The 18,594-nt window shown below is 35.1% G+C and overlaps 1 protein-coding gene across 1 annotated transcript; it reads left to right on the top strand.

Annotated features, from left to right (window-relative positions):
* The first annotated feature begins 2,600 nt into the window (after nt 1-2,600).
* LOC129265295 (apelin receptor-like) lies at nt 2,601-3,986 on the top strand. Its single transcript, XM_064101467.1, has 2 exons — nt 2,601-3,306; nt 3,769-3,986. Exons 1-2 carry the CDS (start codon nt 2,601-2,603, stop codon nt 3,984-3,986), a joined length of 924 nt encoding a protein of 307 aa, XP_063957537.1.
* The last annotated feature ends 14,608 nt before the right edge of the window (nt 3,987-18,594 follow it).

Genomic DNA, 18,594 nt, shown 5'->3' with positions numbered 1-18,594 from the left:
AACGTTGTAAACCAGGGGTAAGTATATATTTTTAAAATTATTATTATTTATTAGGCCTATAACGTTACTTATTTCAAGTGTACCGATCGAGTCATACTCACACAACAGATTTCCATTACACCAAACATCAAAGTAGAACATGCGAATTTTTTTTCCAATGAATTCTCAAGTAATCAACTATACCAACAGTTTTTAACTTAATTAATATATGTTAGTTACATTTTGCCCATTATAAAGTTCTCACGAAAATATTTAATTCATATTGATATTTTAGAACAAAGGTTATACATCAGAAAGTTAAAGGGATTAAAAAGGAAGAAAGAAACAAAAGAAAGGATGAACAAGATATAAAGAAGAAAACGGGTTGGTGAATTATCATTGATACTTTGAATACAAATTAAGTTTTAGCCGTTTTTTTTTAAATTTTTTACTGGAATTGGATTTATTAAACGCATAGTTTCTAAATTATTGTTAGGGTATTTCTAACAATTTTTTTTGACAGCGTTATTTTTACTTTCAAGTTACGGAGTTTCGTTTCATGGGAATGAATTTGATTGTTGAGAATATGGGTAATATATTTTGTAATAATTCTTGAAAATATTGAAAACCAAGCAATGTGATATGATAATTGAATAAATAAAAGATATTTACAGTTTTTAAACGAAAAAAAACTGAGGAGCAGGAAGGGCATAATATTCACTACCTGTACATATACGTAAAGCCTTCTCTTGCAACTTAAACAAATTTTCAAGTTTAACTTGAGATTAATTTCCCAAGACACCTATGCAGTAAGTCAAATATGGCGATATGAGAGTGTTGTATACACTGTTAGAAAAAAATCATCCTTAAAATAAAAGAAGTTCCTGCAGCAGAGTCTCGAGAACACCTGTAATCTTACAGGAAATTGGTACTTGGTGTATGGAATCTTACAAATTTCCTTTAAAAAACACCCTTTTCTCCTTTTTAAACAGACCTGTTCTGTTAAATTGCAGAAAAATTCCTGTTTTATGAATTTACAGAATGATTCTGTTATTGCTTTCTGCAAAATTTTCTTTTTTTCCTGTAAAAATCAGGGTATTTTTAACAGTGTAGGGAAGGGCACATTAAGATTTAATTTATACATGTATAATACCAGTCGATTGGATATTTTCTTTGTTATAAAATCTATATGCGCATCAATGGATCACTGTGGCACTCCACGTGAAATATTGCTGAAATCAGAAGAAGACATGTTAAACAGATTATATTGCAATTACAGTCCGATAATGCTTCAGGAAAAGTAATAACATTCGATTTTGAATTTCATCAAGGATGATTGACCTGTAATTCTTATTATGAAATAAACAAAACATTGTTTTACTAAGATTGAATAAAAGTATATTCCACACTACTATTAGTAGTCCTTTATTAATTTGGTATTCAACATTTTCCAAAGCAGACTGGTAATAAATGAGAGTTGTATCATCGGCATAAATAATATATTGAAAACATGGGAAGATTTGGTCAAATCATTGATGTAAATTAAAAATAGTAACGGATCGAGAATGGATCACTGTGGCACTCCACGTGAAATATTGCTGAAATCAGAAGAAGACATGTTAAACAGATTATATTGCAAATCATTTTCTATGGAGCTTTGATTTTAAAGAAAAGTTAAAAGGAGTACCACGTATCCCGTAATGATGTAATTTTGAAAAAAAGTATCGAATGGTCTACTTTATCGAATGCTTTTGATGAATCCATAAAAAATTCCAATACAAAATTTATTATTTTTAATTGCCATTGTCACATTGCCCTGCAAATTAACTAAAACATGTGTGGTTGAGTAATTATGTCTGAATTCAAATTGACAATCTGAGAGTATTTTATGTTTTGTAAGAAAATCATAGACTCGATTACAAACACATTTTTCTAGTAATTTTGATATACAGGGCAACAAAGATATAGGTCGATAATTCTGAAATAAATTACAATCATCTTTAAAAAAACAGGGATAATCCATGCTATTTTAAGTTTGCTTGGAAATGTATCAGTTGATAATGATATATTGAATAATTATATAAGTCAAAGGTTTAGTATTCAAAATCTTTACATTCAGATATTGTGTACATTTCGAGTTTTGGATTTCATGAACCTGCAATTTTTTGTTTCCTGAAAATTACCTGGAAAGATTCTAGGTTCCCCCAAGACATAAAGTAGAACAAAAAAGGGATATAGGGGAAAAGAGAGGAATGCAGAAAAATTTATGAATTAATTGCAATTATATCAGATTCATTAATTTTTTCACATGTTTTAATTCCCATCTTTTATTTGTTAACGCTCTCGCTCTCATCGTGTTTTTCTTCGATATTGCATCCTTCTCAAATAATTAAGCTTGGTGTAGTCATTCAAAGTAAGAATTTTATGAGAACGGAAGTGGGGGCTAGGCCGGAAGTCCCCCCCCCCCCCGTTCAGCAACCCCCTGGCCCTATACTAGCTGAAAGTAGCAATATTAATCCACAACTTCAATCTCTTTGTCCTAATAGGTTCTTTTATCTGTCATAAGGTCCATGGATCTCACTGGTTTAGTGCAACTGCTGTATCTTTCTCTCTCATTAGCAATGAGTGTGGAAGCTGTCTCCCTGACATCTTCGGGGACAACTGAGAGCGATTGGGGAACAAGTGTTACTCCTGGTGGTAGCCCTGACGCAACTGTTAAAGGACTCGCGCTGGAAGATGAAAACGGGGATTCCTTGATAGGTCTGAATAACACGCTTCATGAAGAACTTGAAGATATATGGGATACTGAGACATCAAGGTCTGAATACCCTGCTGATGATACAGATAAGGTTGGCTCATGGTCTTGGTATTCGATATCTTGGACTTGGGTCACTCTTGGAGAGCTAGTCGTCGGGGTGATCGGGATCATTGGTAACCTTCTGATAATCATTGTTCTTTTTCAGCGGCGCGCTAAGAGCCGATCTACCGACACACTCATAGGCGCACTTGCGGCGGCAGATCTCCTGACCTCGGTTGGGCTGCTTCCTGTTCCATATGCCAAAGGTGTTCCGGTATCCTGGCTCGGACGAGTCTACTGCAAACTGGTATGGCTTCCGGCCTACATGTTGGCGTGGACATTCCTGTCAGGGTTTGTGCTATCCGCCATCTCTATTGAGCGTTACATCGCGGTCACTCATCCCATCTACTTTAACAGGATTTTAACCAAACGGCGAGTATCTGAGGTGGTTGTGATTTTATGGATCTTATCAATGTTGCTTTGCATCCCCGGTTACTTCATAGCTGATGTGGACAAAGCGAAGCGTCGATGTGATGTTGTGGAAATGACATATGCGGTTGACATGGCGTTTGCTCTTTACTTTCTAACCATTCAACTATTCATACCAGCCATCATTATGGTTGCTACCCAAACCTTAATACACTCTTAAAAATGTTGGGCAACATACGGTCCACACAACAATTGGTTAAAACTTTATCCAATTCTGGGTAGTTTTACACCAATACTGTGTAGTTTTCACCCAAAGCACACATTATTGGTGTAAAACTACCCAGAATTGGATAAAGTTTTAACCAATTGTTGTGTGGACCGTATGTTGCCCAACATTTTTAAGAGTGTAGCAGTCAAGCTCAAAGCCCAGTCGAAGCGCTTGAGAGGATCTAAATCACACCATCTTGCCGCGAGCAGAGCTGTTATTAAACTGATGCTCATCGTTATCATAGCATACCTTGTTTGCTGGACTCCCTTTAAAGTGATTTTCTTTCTTAAAACAGTGCTCCGTTATCAAATCCAAGCGAATTCTCAGATTGCCAACGGCGCCCTGATCCTAGCTGCTGTCAATTCCAGCATCAACCCCATCATCTACAGCATCCGTTACCAGGAGTTCCGCAATGCAGTCAAGGACTTGTTTGTAGGGGGAAAGGTCCAAAGTAAAGCGATGTTCGATGATCCTGACGTCGATAACTTCTCTACCAAGGATGGACCGGCCTAACCTTGAAGTCCCGGGCTATTCTTGGTCTTTTCGGTACAAGGAAGTAGGAGGGCATTATGCCCCCATAGGTTTTCGGTCGCGAATCATGCGATCATGACGATAATTTGCACGTTGGTAGGAAATGATGTAATCCACGTGTTTGCATAAATAAATTCAACGAAATCTATACATTTTATCTGAATTTATTTTGTAATTCAATTCATGAAATTAGACTTTGGCTATAAATCTATGAATAAATTAGATCTTGATATAGATATTTTTGTGAAATCAAATCATAAAATGCTCATTACAAAAATGAGAATTAATTGTCTTATGTAGTTTATTGTTTTTTAAATTTCCTGTAAGTATTTCTTTGGGATTTTGCATTTAAAAATCGTTAACAAGATAAGTTCAAAAATAAATAAACTTAGTTTTGATTAGTAAGGGGAAAATAATGATACATTTACGAATTTTTGATTTGTTCATAATGACATTTTGAGCAATTTCGGGTCTGACATGCATTTACAATAATGAACTCGGCCGTCGCAAATTTGATCTTCACTACAAAATGAAGGAGCCCTGTCGGTCCCGTGACATTTGACAAGCAAAATGTCTTGTCGTTCATTTTCATTACATTTCTGCCATTTATCATATCTACGGCATACCTACCAGATTTCCAGGGGGTGATGCCTATGGAAAATAACACACATCACCCCCGCTTCCCAGGGCCATGGGGGCATACATAGGCCTTATATGTCCCCGAAGATCAATAGGGTTAAACCATTATGTGCACGGTTTTCAATTGCCGGTCACAAGACTGTTTTCGCTTCATGACGCACGACCGATTCAAGAACATAGAAAATGTAATGTCAAATTCCCTTTATAAAAAAAAAGGCGCAACTAATAAGTCTTTGTCGGGAATAGGTGAATCAAAGCAATGGTTTCGTCCTAGACTCTGGACAAACGACATATCTTTTGAAACTAAGGACGAAATTGCTGTTGCGGTTCACCAATTTTCGACAAAGACTTCCCAGCTGGTCATTGGCAATTGACGCGTATTCTTGAATCCGTCGTGTGTTGCGGAACGAAAACAACAGGGGATGACCACGTACCTCTATGATTTTCAAGTAGTGACGAAAAAAGACATGTATTACACCTATTATCAAATTGAGAAGAAAATTTAGACTGTCTTGCCCCCCCCCCCCCTTCAAAATAATAGCATTGTTCCTAGATTTTAGGCATAGCCACAGAATATAATTAAAGTAGTATTGTCTTTGTTGTATTGACATAAAAATCAGACCCCCCAACTTGAAAAAAAAATGGGAAGTCCATCCTGATTCAATTGCATGAGGAAAAATGTATTAACAAATTACTGATCACCCCCTTTTTGCGACTCGATCTTGTCGATAGAGGTGTTGCGGACGAGTGGATAAGTCTCCAGACCATGAACCATGCACATGTCGAGGTTCGAATCCCAAGGTAGCACTCGCTTCCTTTGGCAAGGCGTTTATCTACATTTACCACTCTCCACCCAAGTGTAGTAACTGGGTATATCCGGTAGGAAGAAATTCCTCGAATGCTCGAGCGCCCGATCAAGGTAGCCGTGCTGAAGCCGGTGTAATCATTTTGATTTCATTTGTTTTCTTCTGCATTCATAACATTCGTATATAATACATTTTTCATTACATATCAAACATAATAGGCCTATATTGGTTATAGGTTTTTTGGCATGAATGATAAAGAAAAAAAGTGTACTAAATAAACAGTCATTCTAAACAAATATGGTATACTACCAAATACTTTCAACATGTACAGTTTGCAGGAGAAGGATTGTCATTATAAAATTGCTTGAAAAAATGACAACCCTGGATTAAAGCTCAATCAAATCAATTAATACATTTACAAAGCAGACTGGTAATATTTGTTCATGATTTTAATGATGAAAATGATAAGAATAATGATGATGGTGACGAAGGCCATGGAGATGATGATGATGATGGTCATGGGAAAGTATATTTGGTGATGATTAATTCAAAGGAACAGTGATTCAATGATTAACTGAAATACTGACACATAAAACTTACTTTAGATATTCTGATAATCACATGGATTTAACATTTCAGTATCCCTAAATTAGACCACAAAAGAGCCAATCTGGAATAAAATTATTGGAAATGGTTTTTTGACTGATTTGAGTAGGTATGGGTGTCAACATTTACCAAAAAAAAGTTAGGAGGAATACGGGTTGGGGAAAGTGCTTTTTTTCAAGGTCAAAGGTCAATGACCTTTTTGTATATACTGTATAATGGTATCTCTGAGATGGAAAGGCACAGGTTGGTGATATTGGTGTCAAAATGCACAAATTCTTACCAGAATATCAAATAGAATAAAATTAATTACCTAGAATGCACATTTACCTATAAAATTCAAGATCAAAGCCTTTCAAAAGGTCAATTACCTTTTTACATTATATACCATACCGTATAATGGTATCTCTGAGATGATAAGGTACGTGATGGTGATCATGGTGTCAAAATGTATAGATTCTTACAAGAAGATCAAATAAAATAAACTTAAGTACCTAGAATGCACATTCACCAATAAAATTCAAGGTCAAAGCTTTTCAAAGGTCAATGACCTATTTACATTATATACCATACTGTATAATGGTATCTCTGAGCTGAAAAAGCACAGGTTGGTGATCATGGTGTCAAAATGCACAGATTCTTACCAGAAGATCAAATATAATAAAATTAAGTACCTAGAATTCACATTCACGCGTAAAATCTAAGGCCAAAAGTCAATGACCTTTTATACTACATGTATATATACCACATTATATAATTGTATCTCTAAGATTAAACGGCGCAGGTTGGTGTTCTTGGTGTCAAAACACACATATTCTTACAGGAAGATAAAATAAAATTAAGCATCGAGAATGCACATTCACCCATAAAATTCAAGGACAAAGGTCAATGTCCTTTTTAACATTAGATAATAATAATGGTATCTCTGAGATAAAACACCGCAGGTTGGTGATCTTGGTGCCAAAATGCAAAGACTTGTACAAGACAATTAAACAAAACTAAAATAAGTATAAAGAATAAACTTTCACCCTTGAAATCCTACATCAGAGGAAATATATAATCTATATGACATAAAAATAACAAAAAAAAAAGTGTTTATGTTCATATTTTATTTCTGAATAACGTAAATAACCATGGCTAATTTGTAATGAAAACATGGAGGTTTCATAATTTCGGTCTGAAATAATGAAGGCCATGGAGAATGTATTTAGGGGTCAGATGTCAATGAGCCCTTTCCAAAATATCAGTGGAAATTTAAAAAATGTTGATAACCAAATAACACTTTTTCATATACTGCGATGCATTGCCAAAAGCACTGAAAAAATAAATAAAATCAAGTATATAATTTGAAATGATTTTTATTTTAAGTAGCAGCATTTAATGCATCATTATATCTAAATCAAGGTTGTCATGTCTTTTCTCTCCAGCGATAGGCCACTCACCTCAATTCTATAATAAATACTATAAACTATATTAGCTTAATCTTTTGAAAATGGATAGGATAGGTCTAACTCTCATGTCACAGCTAGCATCATCTGAGAGCATTTCCAAACAGCAGAGGGATGATGATGATGATGAAATGAAGGCCATCATTAGAGCTGCAGCTTCTGTCATACATGTAGTAAATTACATATATATCAACTTCAACAAAGGTGAATTCCCGTATTATTATTCATTACCTTTCATCAGTTCATTGCGAACTGCCAGAATCTCTTGTGATGCTAATGTTGCAGGAGAAAACTTCATATCTGCTCTCTGCCGTACGTCACCCATGATGCTATTTCTACTAGATATTAGTTTGTACAAGGATCATGTTTTTGGTCCAGAACAACTGATTGCTATCATGCACAAATTAGGCATATAGCAATGAAATTCAAAAGGAGATAATAGCTTACAAGTACACATCCATCGACCTAACAAAAGTCATACAGCACCACTTCCAGTTCTTGAGAATCAAGCTGTGCAACATCCTGGTCTGATATCCCTTGACAGAACGTAAGGCTTTCATTGAATGGGCCAGATAAAAGTCTTGAAAATGTCAGAAGGTTTTCAAGAGTTCAATTACTCTTTGCTGAAGTTGAGACATTTAACTTCATCTATGACAAATTAGCTGCAGCTTTATGATTGCCTTATTTTAATTCTTCGTCATTGTCCCTGGCTATATGAAAATGTTATCGGATGATGCTTGCCCTAAGAGTTAGGCCTATCCTTTCCATTTACAGATTAAGTTATAGTTTTATAGTATTGATTGTAGCATTTGAGGTTAGTGACCTATTGCTACAGAGAAATTAGTACCTTGATTTAGATTTATAAAATGCATATCTAAATGCTACTACTTTAGGTAACTTCACCATTGTCACCATTTAAAATTATATCACACATGATTTTTTAACACTTTTGTCAATCCATTACAGTATATTATAAGAAAAAGTGCTATTTGATCCAATTTTACCTCGGACTTATATTTTGACATCATAATTGGTCAAGGATTCAACTATTAAATTTGTGTTCTTTTTCCACGCGGGTCAGTCTTTTTTCCATCAGAATCACTATACCTACATGCCACAATCACGTTATATCGACCTATTTACTTAAATTCCCTGACGTTATTGACATAGTTGATTGACCTTTAACTCCTAAATATATTTTCCATGGCCATTTTTTATCCTTATTTCAGAATGAAATTATTTAATAGACTTCCAATATTTTCATTACAAATAGTTATCTCTCTTTCTATTATTTACAAATAGAATGTGAATATAATGGATTAATTTCTTTTTTGGGGGGAATCATGCATGGATATATAAATATCTATCAACTTTTGACCTTTGACTTTGGATATTGGATTATTCTGTATGATTATTTTGAGTCTTTTTTATCTTCTTGCAAAAATTGCTTTTTGACATCAAAATCACCAACATGCAGCGTTTTATCTCAGAGATACCTTTATATGATATATAGCCTATGTAAAAAGGTCATTGACCTTTGACCTTGAACTTTATGGATTAATATGCATTCTAGGTGATTAACTTTATCTTATTTGACCTTCCTGTAAGAATCTGGGCATTTTGATACAACGATCACCAACCTGTGCCGTTCCATCTCAGAGATACTATTATACAGTACGATACATAATGTAAAAAAAGGTCATTGACCTTTGAAAGGCTTTGACCTTGAATTTTATTGTTTAATGTGCATTCTGGGTACTTAATTCTATTTAATTTGATCTTCCTGTAAGAACCTCTGCATTTTGACACCAAGATCACCAACCTGCACCTTTTCATCTCAGAGATACCATTATACCGTATATGGTATACAATGTAAAAAAAAGGTCATTGAGCTTTGAAAGGCTTTGACCTTGAATTTCATTGGTGAATGAGCATTGTAGGTACTTGATTTGATTATATTTGATCTTTCTGTAAGAACCTCTGCATTTTGACACCAAGATCACCAACCTGCACCTTTTCATCTCAGAGATACCATTATACCGTATATGGTATATAATGTAAAAAAGGTCATTGAACTTTGAAAGGCTTTGACCTTGAATTTCATGGGTGAATGAGCATTGTAGGTACTTGATTTTATTTTATTTGATCTTCTTGTAAGAATCTGTGCATTTTGACACCATGATCACCAACCTGTAATATTTTATCTGGGAGATACCATGATACAGTATATTTAAAAAGGTCATTGACCTTTGACCTTGAAAAAAAGCACTTTCCCCAACCCGTATTCCTCCTAACTTTTTTTTGGTAAATGTTGACACCCATACCTACTCAAATCAGTCAAAAAACCATTTCCAATAATTTTATTCCAGTTGGTTACTAATTACGGGATACTATTTGCCTTAAATGAGTAAAGAGATGAGTATCTTTTTTATCAGTTTATAGACTCTGGTTGACATGGTAGAGAGTTCCATAACACTGGACCGTGGTTTCTAATGGATCTCTGTGCAATAAGCAATTTGGGGTTGATTGAATGAACGTTTGAAGAGTTAAGCGTAGGGTATGAATGAATAGATGTGTTCATTGTATAAAGGTGAAAGCATATTGTTAACGTACTTGAACATCAGCAGTAAAGTTTGAATTGAATTTATGTCAAATACTGTTAGTGTATTTAGTTTATGGAATAATGGGTTTGTGTGTGATCAATATTGCGAATCAGTAGGCCTACAAATTGGAATGGCTTTTTTCTGTAGTAAGTATATTGTATTAATTCTATTTTTTGCACAGGTTCCCAAACTATATTGAAGTACGATAAATAAGGTAATATTAACTAATTGTATAGTGTGACAAGGGTAGTATGTGGAATAATATTTTTCATTTTGTAAAGTACACCGACGTTTCTCGAGATACAAGTAGATATGCAGCATATGTGTTCGTTCCAATTTAATTTTTCATATATTGTAACACCTAATTTTTTTTTTCATTTTATTTTATTTCAGATGAATTGTCTCTGGTTATATTGTAAGGAAATTCAGCAATATGTGAATTTATATATATACATAAGGCTTATTACACTTAACACACAAAGATGGTTTTGGCAATTCACGATTAATTGTGTCTACTAAAATTTCTAAACTATTATGTGAACAAATTTTTTTTTGTGTCATCTGTAAATAATACAAATGATAACAATGGCGTTACATTAGTCATATCATTATATTTATTTAAAAAAAGCAAGGGGCTCAAGATCGATCATTGTGGATCTCCACATTTTATTGACTGAAGGTTAGAAGAAATATTATTGTGAATTACATATAGTTTTCTATCTGACAAATAACTCTCAAACCATGATAATGCAATTCCTCTAACCATAATTTTCTCCTTTTTTAAGTACAATTTGGTGGTCGAGAGTATCAAAGGCGTTGCTTAAGTCCATGAAAACTCCCATGTTCTTTAATTGCCATTGCATTTGTAATTTTATCGTATATGATGTACTAAAGCCTGGTCCGTTATCGTTTTCATTAACGTTTTCGCATAATACAAAAGCCGGTAAATGATCAGATATATCAGATATTATTAATCCGCTGGTAATATTTCTGTATAATATATTTGAAAAATATTGTCGATAAGTGTTCAGGAATGAATGTCAATTCTGGAGGCCGTTTCATAAAGCTGTTCGTAAGTTAAGAGCGACTTTAGAACGACTGGTGATCCTTTCTCGTATATGCGCTAAACCATCGCACAGCTTTATGAAACACCCACCAGGTCCGTTTATCTATGTGGGGGTAATATCCAAATGAATGCATTGTGTGTAGGAATATATCGTGCTCATTATTTTAGGATAATATATCAATATTAAAATCACCCATTAAATATGTTTGTTTCTCTTCTTTTGTGATAGTATGGAGACATGTTCGAGTTCGTCACAAAATAAATTTAATTTACCATGAGGGGGTCTATAAATCAATCCAATAATTATATTTTTCCTTTAGGATTCATGATTTCTAAGAATAAAGTTTCACTTTGTTTCAATGATATTTCTTTTCGTATTTTGGTCTGCAAATGATCACTGATGTAAAATGCCAAACCTCCCTCCTCTTTGTTCTTCACGATCTCGCCTACTAAGATTATAGTTTTGGAAATTGAATATATTGGGTGAAATATTGTGAACCCATGTTTACAAGACACCAATAATCGAAAATCTGAAATTATTTAGAGTAAGTAGTAATGATTCAAACGATTCAAAATTTTTGTTTATACTTCGAGCATTTATGTGAAACATACTGAACTTGTCTCTAAACTTGCAGTAAATTCTTCAGTTGAGTAATAGTTATTATCAGATGATGTATTGTTTGTCTTGAAAATAGAAAAAGTACCCATGTTACTATTAAAGAGGAAAATTTGATATCACCAATAATTTAAGATTATAAATATAATCCAATTTCTGTATCGAATATGTATGATGTTGATGGCAAATTTGTGAAATTTTGAAATACTAATAAAGGATTAGTGGGGAGTAGATGTTGCTGTTGATGGTGATGATGATGATGATGATGATGATGATGAAGATGATAATGGTGATGATAATGATGATAATGATTATGACAATGATAGTGGCGGTGGTGATTGGAGGATTGAACTCCTATCAGCATGATAATAGCATTATCAATTTAAGCAGGGCCCACTGGGAGAACAGTTTTTGGAACTGAAGTTGCTACCCCGGGTAAACTATTACGTTATTGTTATTATTATCATCTCCACCTGTATATCAGACGATAGAATGGTGGAAAGGGGGGGGGGGGTGCTGATGATTTGGATTAATACCATCGCCAGCCGTTGCTCAATGTAGGCAATTACATTGTGTATTGCATTGCGTAAGGAGAACTATCGTTGAGATTACAAGTGGTTAAATATAAGTTCAATGTACGAATGAGTATTATTTTTATATAATTACAATGGCATGTTTCCGAGTGGTTTAAATTAAAAAAACGAGACATTCCTCAGAAAATATAGGATGTCATGAAATTAGGAATTTCCACATTGGACCTCCCCCTCCCTGGTTGAAAACCAAAAGTGCCTGATATACATGATATACGATTGGAACGATAATGGCTGACTGGTCTACGCGTCATCTATCCTTCTACCCCCATCATCACCAGGCCAAATGACATAACGACATGAGTAATTGATAACCATATTACGATCATTTTATCGACAATCTAATTTTGCCGTTATCAAGTGGCCCTTGCCACACGTTTTGATAGCCCATTACTCCTGGTGATAGCACGGGAGAGTCCCCCGCATAACCACGTTTGTGTCATGCACTCCGTGCCCAATTAACCACGGGGGAAAAAAACTCACGAAATTAATTTTAACAAACATCAATTACATCGATAGACGTGCTGACATCTTCACCATTTTTTTCTTTCTTAATATTCTCTCTTAGAATAGTACACAGTTTTACGTAGGTGTACACTAAGAGACGAAGACACCTATGACTTAGACATGTACATTATCTAATTTAGATAATGGCTAAGTATTTTTTACTTTTATCTTTCTGTGCCAAGGGAGGCGCTCCGCGAGAAGTAGTGGGGGGTCGGAACAATGCCAATAAACGTCTTCAAGATTCCCCCTCTTCTTAAGAAAAGAGTCCTCACTGTTTTCCCCAGTAAAATATCGAAATTTCTTTAAGGTAGACTCTTATTCGACATTCATTACTTGCCCTTCCATCAAATTTCTTTTTTTTTTCGGGACAAAATCTCGCTTATTTATTATCTTTTTTAATTTATCTCTTGAATACAAGTCATGTAGATTATTTTTTTTCTATTATAACTTTTCCAATTTTTTAAGCATCAAATCGCGCTCTCGCCACTTTTCAACGAAAAATAATGGGTTCCATCGCCAGAGGCGTCGATCTTGGGGGGGGGCGGGCTATCACCCCACAAACGAAAATATTGGGGGGGGGGCAAACATATCGTTTTGCCTCCCTCCAATAATTCTGCATGTGCAAAAATAAAATGAGAATGTTGTTTCTCATAATCAGCAAAGGAGATCGAGATACACAAGTGGTTCTTTATTTAAAATCGTGCTCAAAATGTCCGCTTTTCAGATTGGAATATAAAAATTTTCAGCTCGCGCTTCGCGCTCGCCTCATTTCTGTAGCAAAAACCCATACTTTTCATGATTGAAGGACAAGTACACCCCACCAAACAGTTGATTGGAATAAAAAGAGAAATATCCAACAAGCATAACACTGAAAATTTCATCAAAATCGCATGTAAAATAAACAAGTTATGACATTTTGAAATTTCGCTTAATTTCACATAACAGTTATATGCACATCCTGGTCTGTATGTAAATGAGGTGACTGATGACATCACCCACTCACTATTTCTTTTGTATTGTATAATATGAAATTATTTTCCTATTTTCTCCCCCTTGTCATGTGAAATCAAGTTTTATTCCTCCCTGAACATGTGGAATTCATATTTTTTTAACATTATGTTGTTCAGTCAAGTTTTACATTATTGTCAATTTTGTAAAAATTGAAATATTGTACAATTAAAACAGTAAGAAACAAAAGAAATAGTGAGTGATGGACATCATCAACTCTCTCATTTGCATATTACTGAGTTGTGCATATAACTGTTTTGAGAAAAATAATTGAAACTTTAAAATGTCATAACTTTCTTATTTTACATCCGATTTTGATGAAATTTTCAGCGTTATGCTAGTTGTTTTCTCTATTTATTCAAATCAACATTTTTCTGGGCTGGACTTGACCTTTAAATAGGTGAATAGAATGTCCCATTTTCAGTTCTAAACCTCAAAGGAACTCCCGCTTCGATATCTTTTTCTTTATTAAAAATGTCCATTAAACTAATTTTTTTCAGATCGAAATATCAAAAATGCTTAGAATATCAATCTTTCAGGTCAGAATATAAAGAAATTTCAGCTCGCTCTCGGCACTCGCATTATCTGTGTAGTGATATATGTATCCTCCTCAGGAGTTACTACAAACAGTTCTAAACAGATACCGTTTTCAGGTCGTTATACTGAAAAATTTCAGCTCGCGCTTCGCGCTCGCATTAATTTGTTGGTGAGATATGTGTCTCTTTCTTATGAGTTATATATATATATATGGAGAGAGAGAGAGGCCTATATGTGTGTGTGTGTGTGTGTGTGTGTGTGTGTGTGTGTGTGAGGGTGTGTGTGGGTGAGTTTGTTTTGTGTGATCGAGCGCCTTTGGAACGTTGATTCATGATTTTGCCCCCCCCCCCAATCTGAAAAATTGATCGACGCCCCTGTCCATCACTATTTAAGTGTTCATGGTTTTATAATGATATACCACTGACCGCTTCCATTCGTTAAATGTCCATAACATCTGATAATAAGCAATCCAGATATGTTGCCCCAAACCATATCGACCTTAACTTATTTGACCTCACACAGTATCTTTCTTAGCTCATCTCTTGCTTTCAAATTAATATGCAATCTATTACACCTACAAAATGTTATATTGATAATATACCATTTACTGAATGCAATATCATAAAAGTTTCCCTTCGAATATGACACCTCCCATATGTTTATGCCATAGACTGCCCCTTTTGTTTGAGCTTCGGGGCAAGATTTTAATACTTTCCGCCAGCCCCAGGTTTCTACTAAACGCAACGAATTGAACATGAATAGCCAGTAATTATTTTATTGATATGAATATCTTCTCTTTCTACGCCGTTTAACCATTATTTCAGCGGTACCAAAACCGTGATCACGTGAAAAAAGAGGAATTGCATTCTGAACATTCAGACCGTCTCACTGGTCTTCAACGCATGGGCGTACAGATGAGAGGGCTTGGGGCTCTTGCCCCTCCCCCACAAAAAAAAAAAATCAACACCAAGAACAAAAAAGAGAAAAGGAAAGGGATAAGGGTGAATTAATTATGATCCAATTTTCCGAATATTATGTCAAAATCTATTAGATTTTTGTAATAAAAATGTCAATTTTTTGCTCGCTCGCTCACAACTTCTTTTTAATAACGCGATACGCCATATCGAGCCCCCTCAAAATGTTTGGCTAATTACGCCACTGCTTCAACGTTCAAAATGTCTAAAGGCTCAAGTTGATAGTATTCTCATTTTGTATATTTATATTTTATCCTTGACATCAGCGAAATAACATACTTTTCATGTATATTTTCATACTCATGTAGCTTGATTTTACCACTTTAATTAGTAAAAAAAAAGGTGTTATTGCACCGCGAAAAATAATTTCATTAGAAAAAAATGAAATGAGTTAAAATTCAACAAAATTCATTTGAAAATACTTTCTCGGCTAATCCTAACTCTTCACTGAAATGGTGAGCATGTTTCACTGGGGGTTATTTAATGAAAAATTCCAGTTATATCCATTTTGATATCATGATCTGATAAAATTACATCTTCAGATGTTCCTTACTCTCTATTTCCTAGACGAAAAACCCAAATACTCCTCTTATTTTATATTGCATTTTGAAGTTGTAATCAAGCTCGTTTTTGCTATCATGATATACATTTGAAAGACAAACTTACAATAGAAGAATAATGCATTTCCAGTAATGGAGGACCAGGAATCATATTTCTCGGTTATCCGTTACGACTTCGCAGGTTTGTATTTTTCTTCCCACTACACCCCCCTTATTTTTCCTCCTCCCGCCTCGTTTCGTCCTTTTTCTCCAAAACACATCACTTCTCTAACTTCTATCCTTGTCTACCTCTTCAGATCACACCCCATCTCTTTCTCTTATCTATCTCTGCATGCCTGTCTCTTTCCCATTCACCCCTCTCTATGTCTCTCTACAACTCTGATTTTTTTTTTCATTTCTCACATAGGGCTTTCGTTTTAATTTTTGCAGACCCAATCTTCTGCTTCTTTCGTCTTTCTCCTCTATTCCTTATTACACCTGAGAGTTATCATTTTTCCTCGCTCACTCCCCCTCTCTCTTACCCTATACCACGTCTCTTGCATTTCTCTCCATCTTTCACTTTCTCTCTCTCTTCCTTTCTTAGCACTTACAATCTGCCTTCACTTAACTCGTCTTCTCTTTTAAGATTGGTTTTGTGGATTTTGTGACTTGGCATGATAAAGTCTAATTTACCTACGATCTCTGTGTGCCGCCCAAATTAGATTCGTGCTGCTTCAGCTGTTCGCTTCGCGCTTACACTCCAAAATGCTCCTGAATTGGACACAAAAATCAAACTGCAGCTAACTTACAAAAAACCATGATACTGCTGCCAACCACAGGCTTATACAGTATAAAGGGGGAAAGTCAGGAAGTGTGAACGAAATGTCATCACAATTTATTTTGGTGAATTTTACAAATGATAAAATATCATGCTTGTAGGTCTGTTTAAGTCTGTTGTGTTGTTTTTCCTTCCAAATTCTGCCGATCATAGCGAGAGCACGTTTTTCAGCGGGGCGGTTCCACGTTTTTTTCTGCTAGAATGCAAATGTCAAAGCCTATTATTAATTAAGTAGTGCGAGGGAAAGTATGAGGTGCGCGCGCGAGTGCGTTTAAGCATGATTGGCCAAATATATATATATGCAAGTGATAGCTTAATTCAATATCTAATACTTTCCTATTTGATGGGGAAACCGAGAGATAAAAAAAGACAAAGTTGACGGACAGAACAAAGACTATAATTATACTACTGTATACATGTTCGTTTTTGTTTTTTGTATAAAACCTGTGGGTAACTTAGCGAGAGAAGATAATGTCAGACCAGAACTCACGTTTTTCCTCTGATATCACATTCTTTAAACCATTTAACGCTTTTCCATGATTGAGAGTCAGGAACATTTTCCGTTGCACCAATCATTTCCACTAGGTTCTATACGCCGAAGTTTTCGGAATAGTACCATCACTTATTCCCTCTACGTACGCAAGTGACTAGAGGACTGCATATGTCACAATCACATCTGTATTATCTTTAGCGTGGATGCTAGTGACAGGAATGATAAAATGTGACACAAAGTATGTACAAGTCAAGAATAACGATTGGAATAAGAACACTGACACACGAGGACCATGATTAACAAAAAATCATAAAAAACAAATCACAACTTACCTTGATCCCGATAGATTTAGGATGCACAATTGCAGAGGGATCCTTTTCCCGGTCCTTCATCTATCAGTTTCGTATTTGTCCAGGAATATAATGAGCGATTGAAATAGGATACTCATGCTGACAAAATTTACTCAAAAGCGGGAAGACGGCCATTTCTCTTGATTCAACTACGAAGAGCTGTCTTTCTAGCAATGTTATGGTATTACAAAGCCTATGGTGTACCGTAAACCATTTCTGCGATTGTTTATACCACCATACAAACCTTTAAACATCATCATTACAAAGCCTGTATCAATCTTGTTTCTGAGTATATGTCTGTCCAGAGTTTCACGGTGGCTGACTGATTGGAGTTTGAACAAACACGAACTGTCCTTATAAACCAATTGGGTTTGAGTACTATGGTAATTAACTTGTTGGAGGGGCAGGGGGGTCAAGTATGCATTACAAAAGTTAAATCATGGACTGACATAGCAACGCACCTGGCGCGTTGCATAGCAGGTTGAAATGGCTTTTATTCTTCCTTGGATGGTTCTTGGTTATGACCGCCTCCAGTTACAATAGACCAGTTCGTAGTTACTTATGGACAATTTTGGTCAAATGACCTTTAATTTCTTTCATTATGATAGGCAGATTTCAAAGCAAGATATTACGTAAGCTTGCCTTACATAGCAGGGTGAAGAAATTAAATAGACCAGGTGACTAGAATAGCACACCAATGACCACTTTATGAAGGTATTTGTTCCATTCCTACTTTGAATGCATATCATAGCATGTTGCACAATGTACTTGGCAAACTGTGAAATACCAGTCGTTCGTGGACGCATTGTTGTTTTTTGTGGATGTAATTGATAACCACAATTCAAAAGAATATATGAATAATCAAGACATCAAAGTTGGTGCTTATCTCATTAGATTTTAAACCACCATGTCACTGTAGTACAAATGACCTTCCTCTGATCATGCGTATAATCTTTTGATCATGCACAGAAAG

The sequence above is a fragment of the Lytechinus pictus genome, chromosome 7, assembly GCF_037042905.1.
Source record: "Lytechinus pictus isolate F3 Inbred chromosome 7, Lp3.0, whole genome shotgun sequence".
NCBI classification, from domain to species: domain Eukaryota; kingdom Metazoa; phylum Echinodermata; class Echinoidea; order Temnopleuroida; family Toxopneustidae; genus Lytechinus; species Lytechinus pictus.
Note: the sequence above shows the minus strand (reverse complement) of the source record. Positions and strands in the feature narration are given on the sequence as shown.

Bases quoted from the DNA above. Each gene is read 5' to 3' on its own strand.
- LOC129265295 (XM_064101467.1), top strand. From the start codon at position 2,601: ATGAGTGTGGAAGCTGTCTCCCTGACATCTTCGGGGACAACTGAGAGC. The intron at 3,307-3,768 runs GTGATGTTGTGG...TTCTTAAAACAG, and splicing joins GGACAAAGCGAAGCGTCGAT to TGCTCCGTTATCAAATCCAA.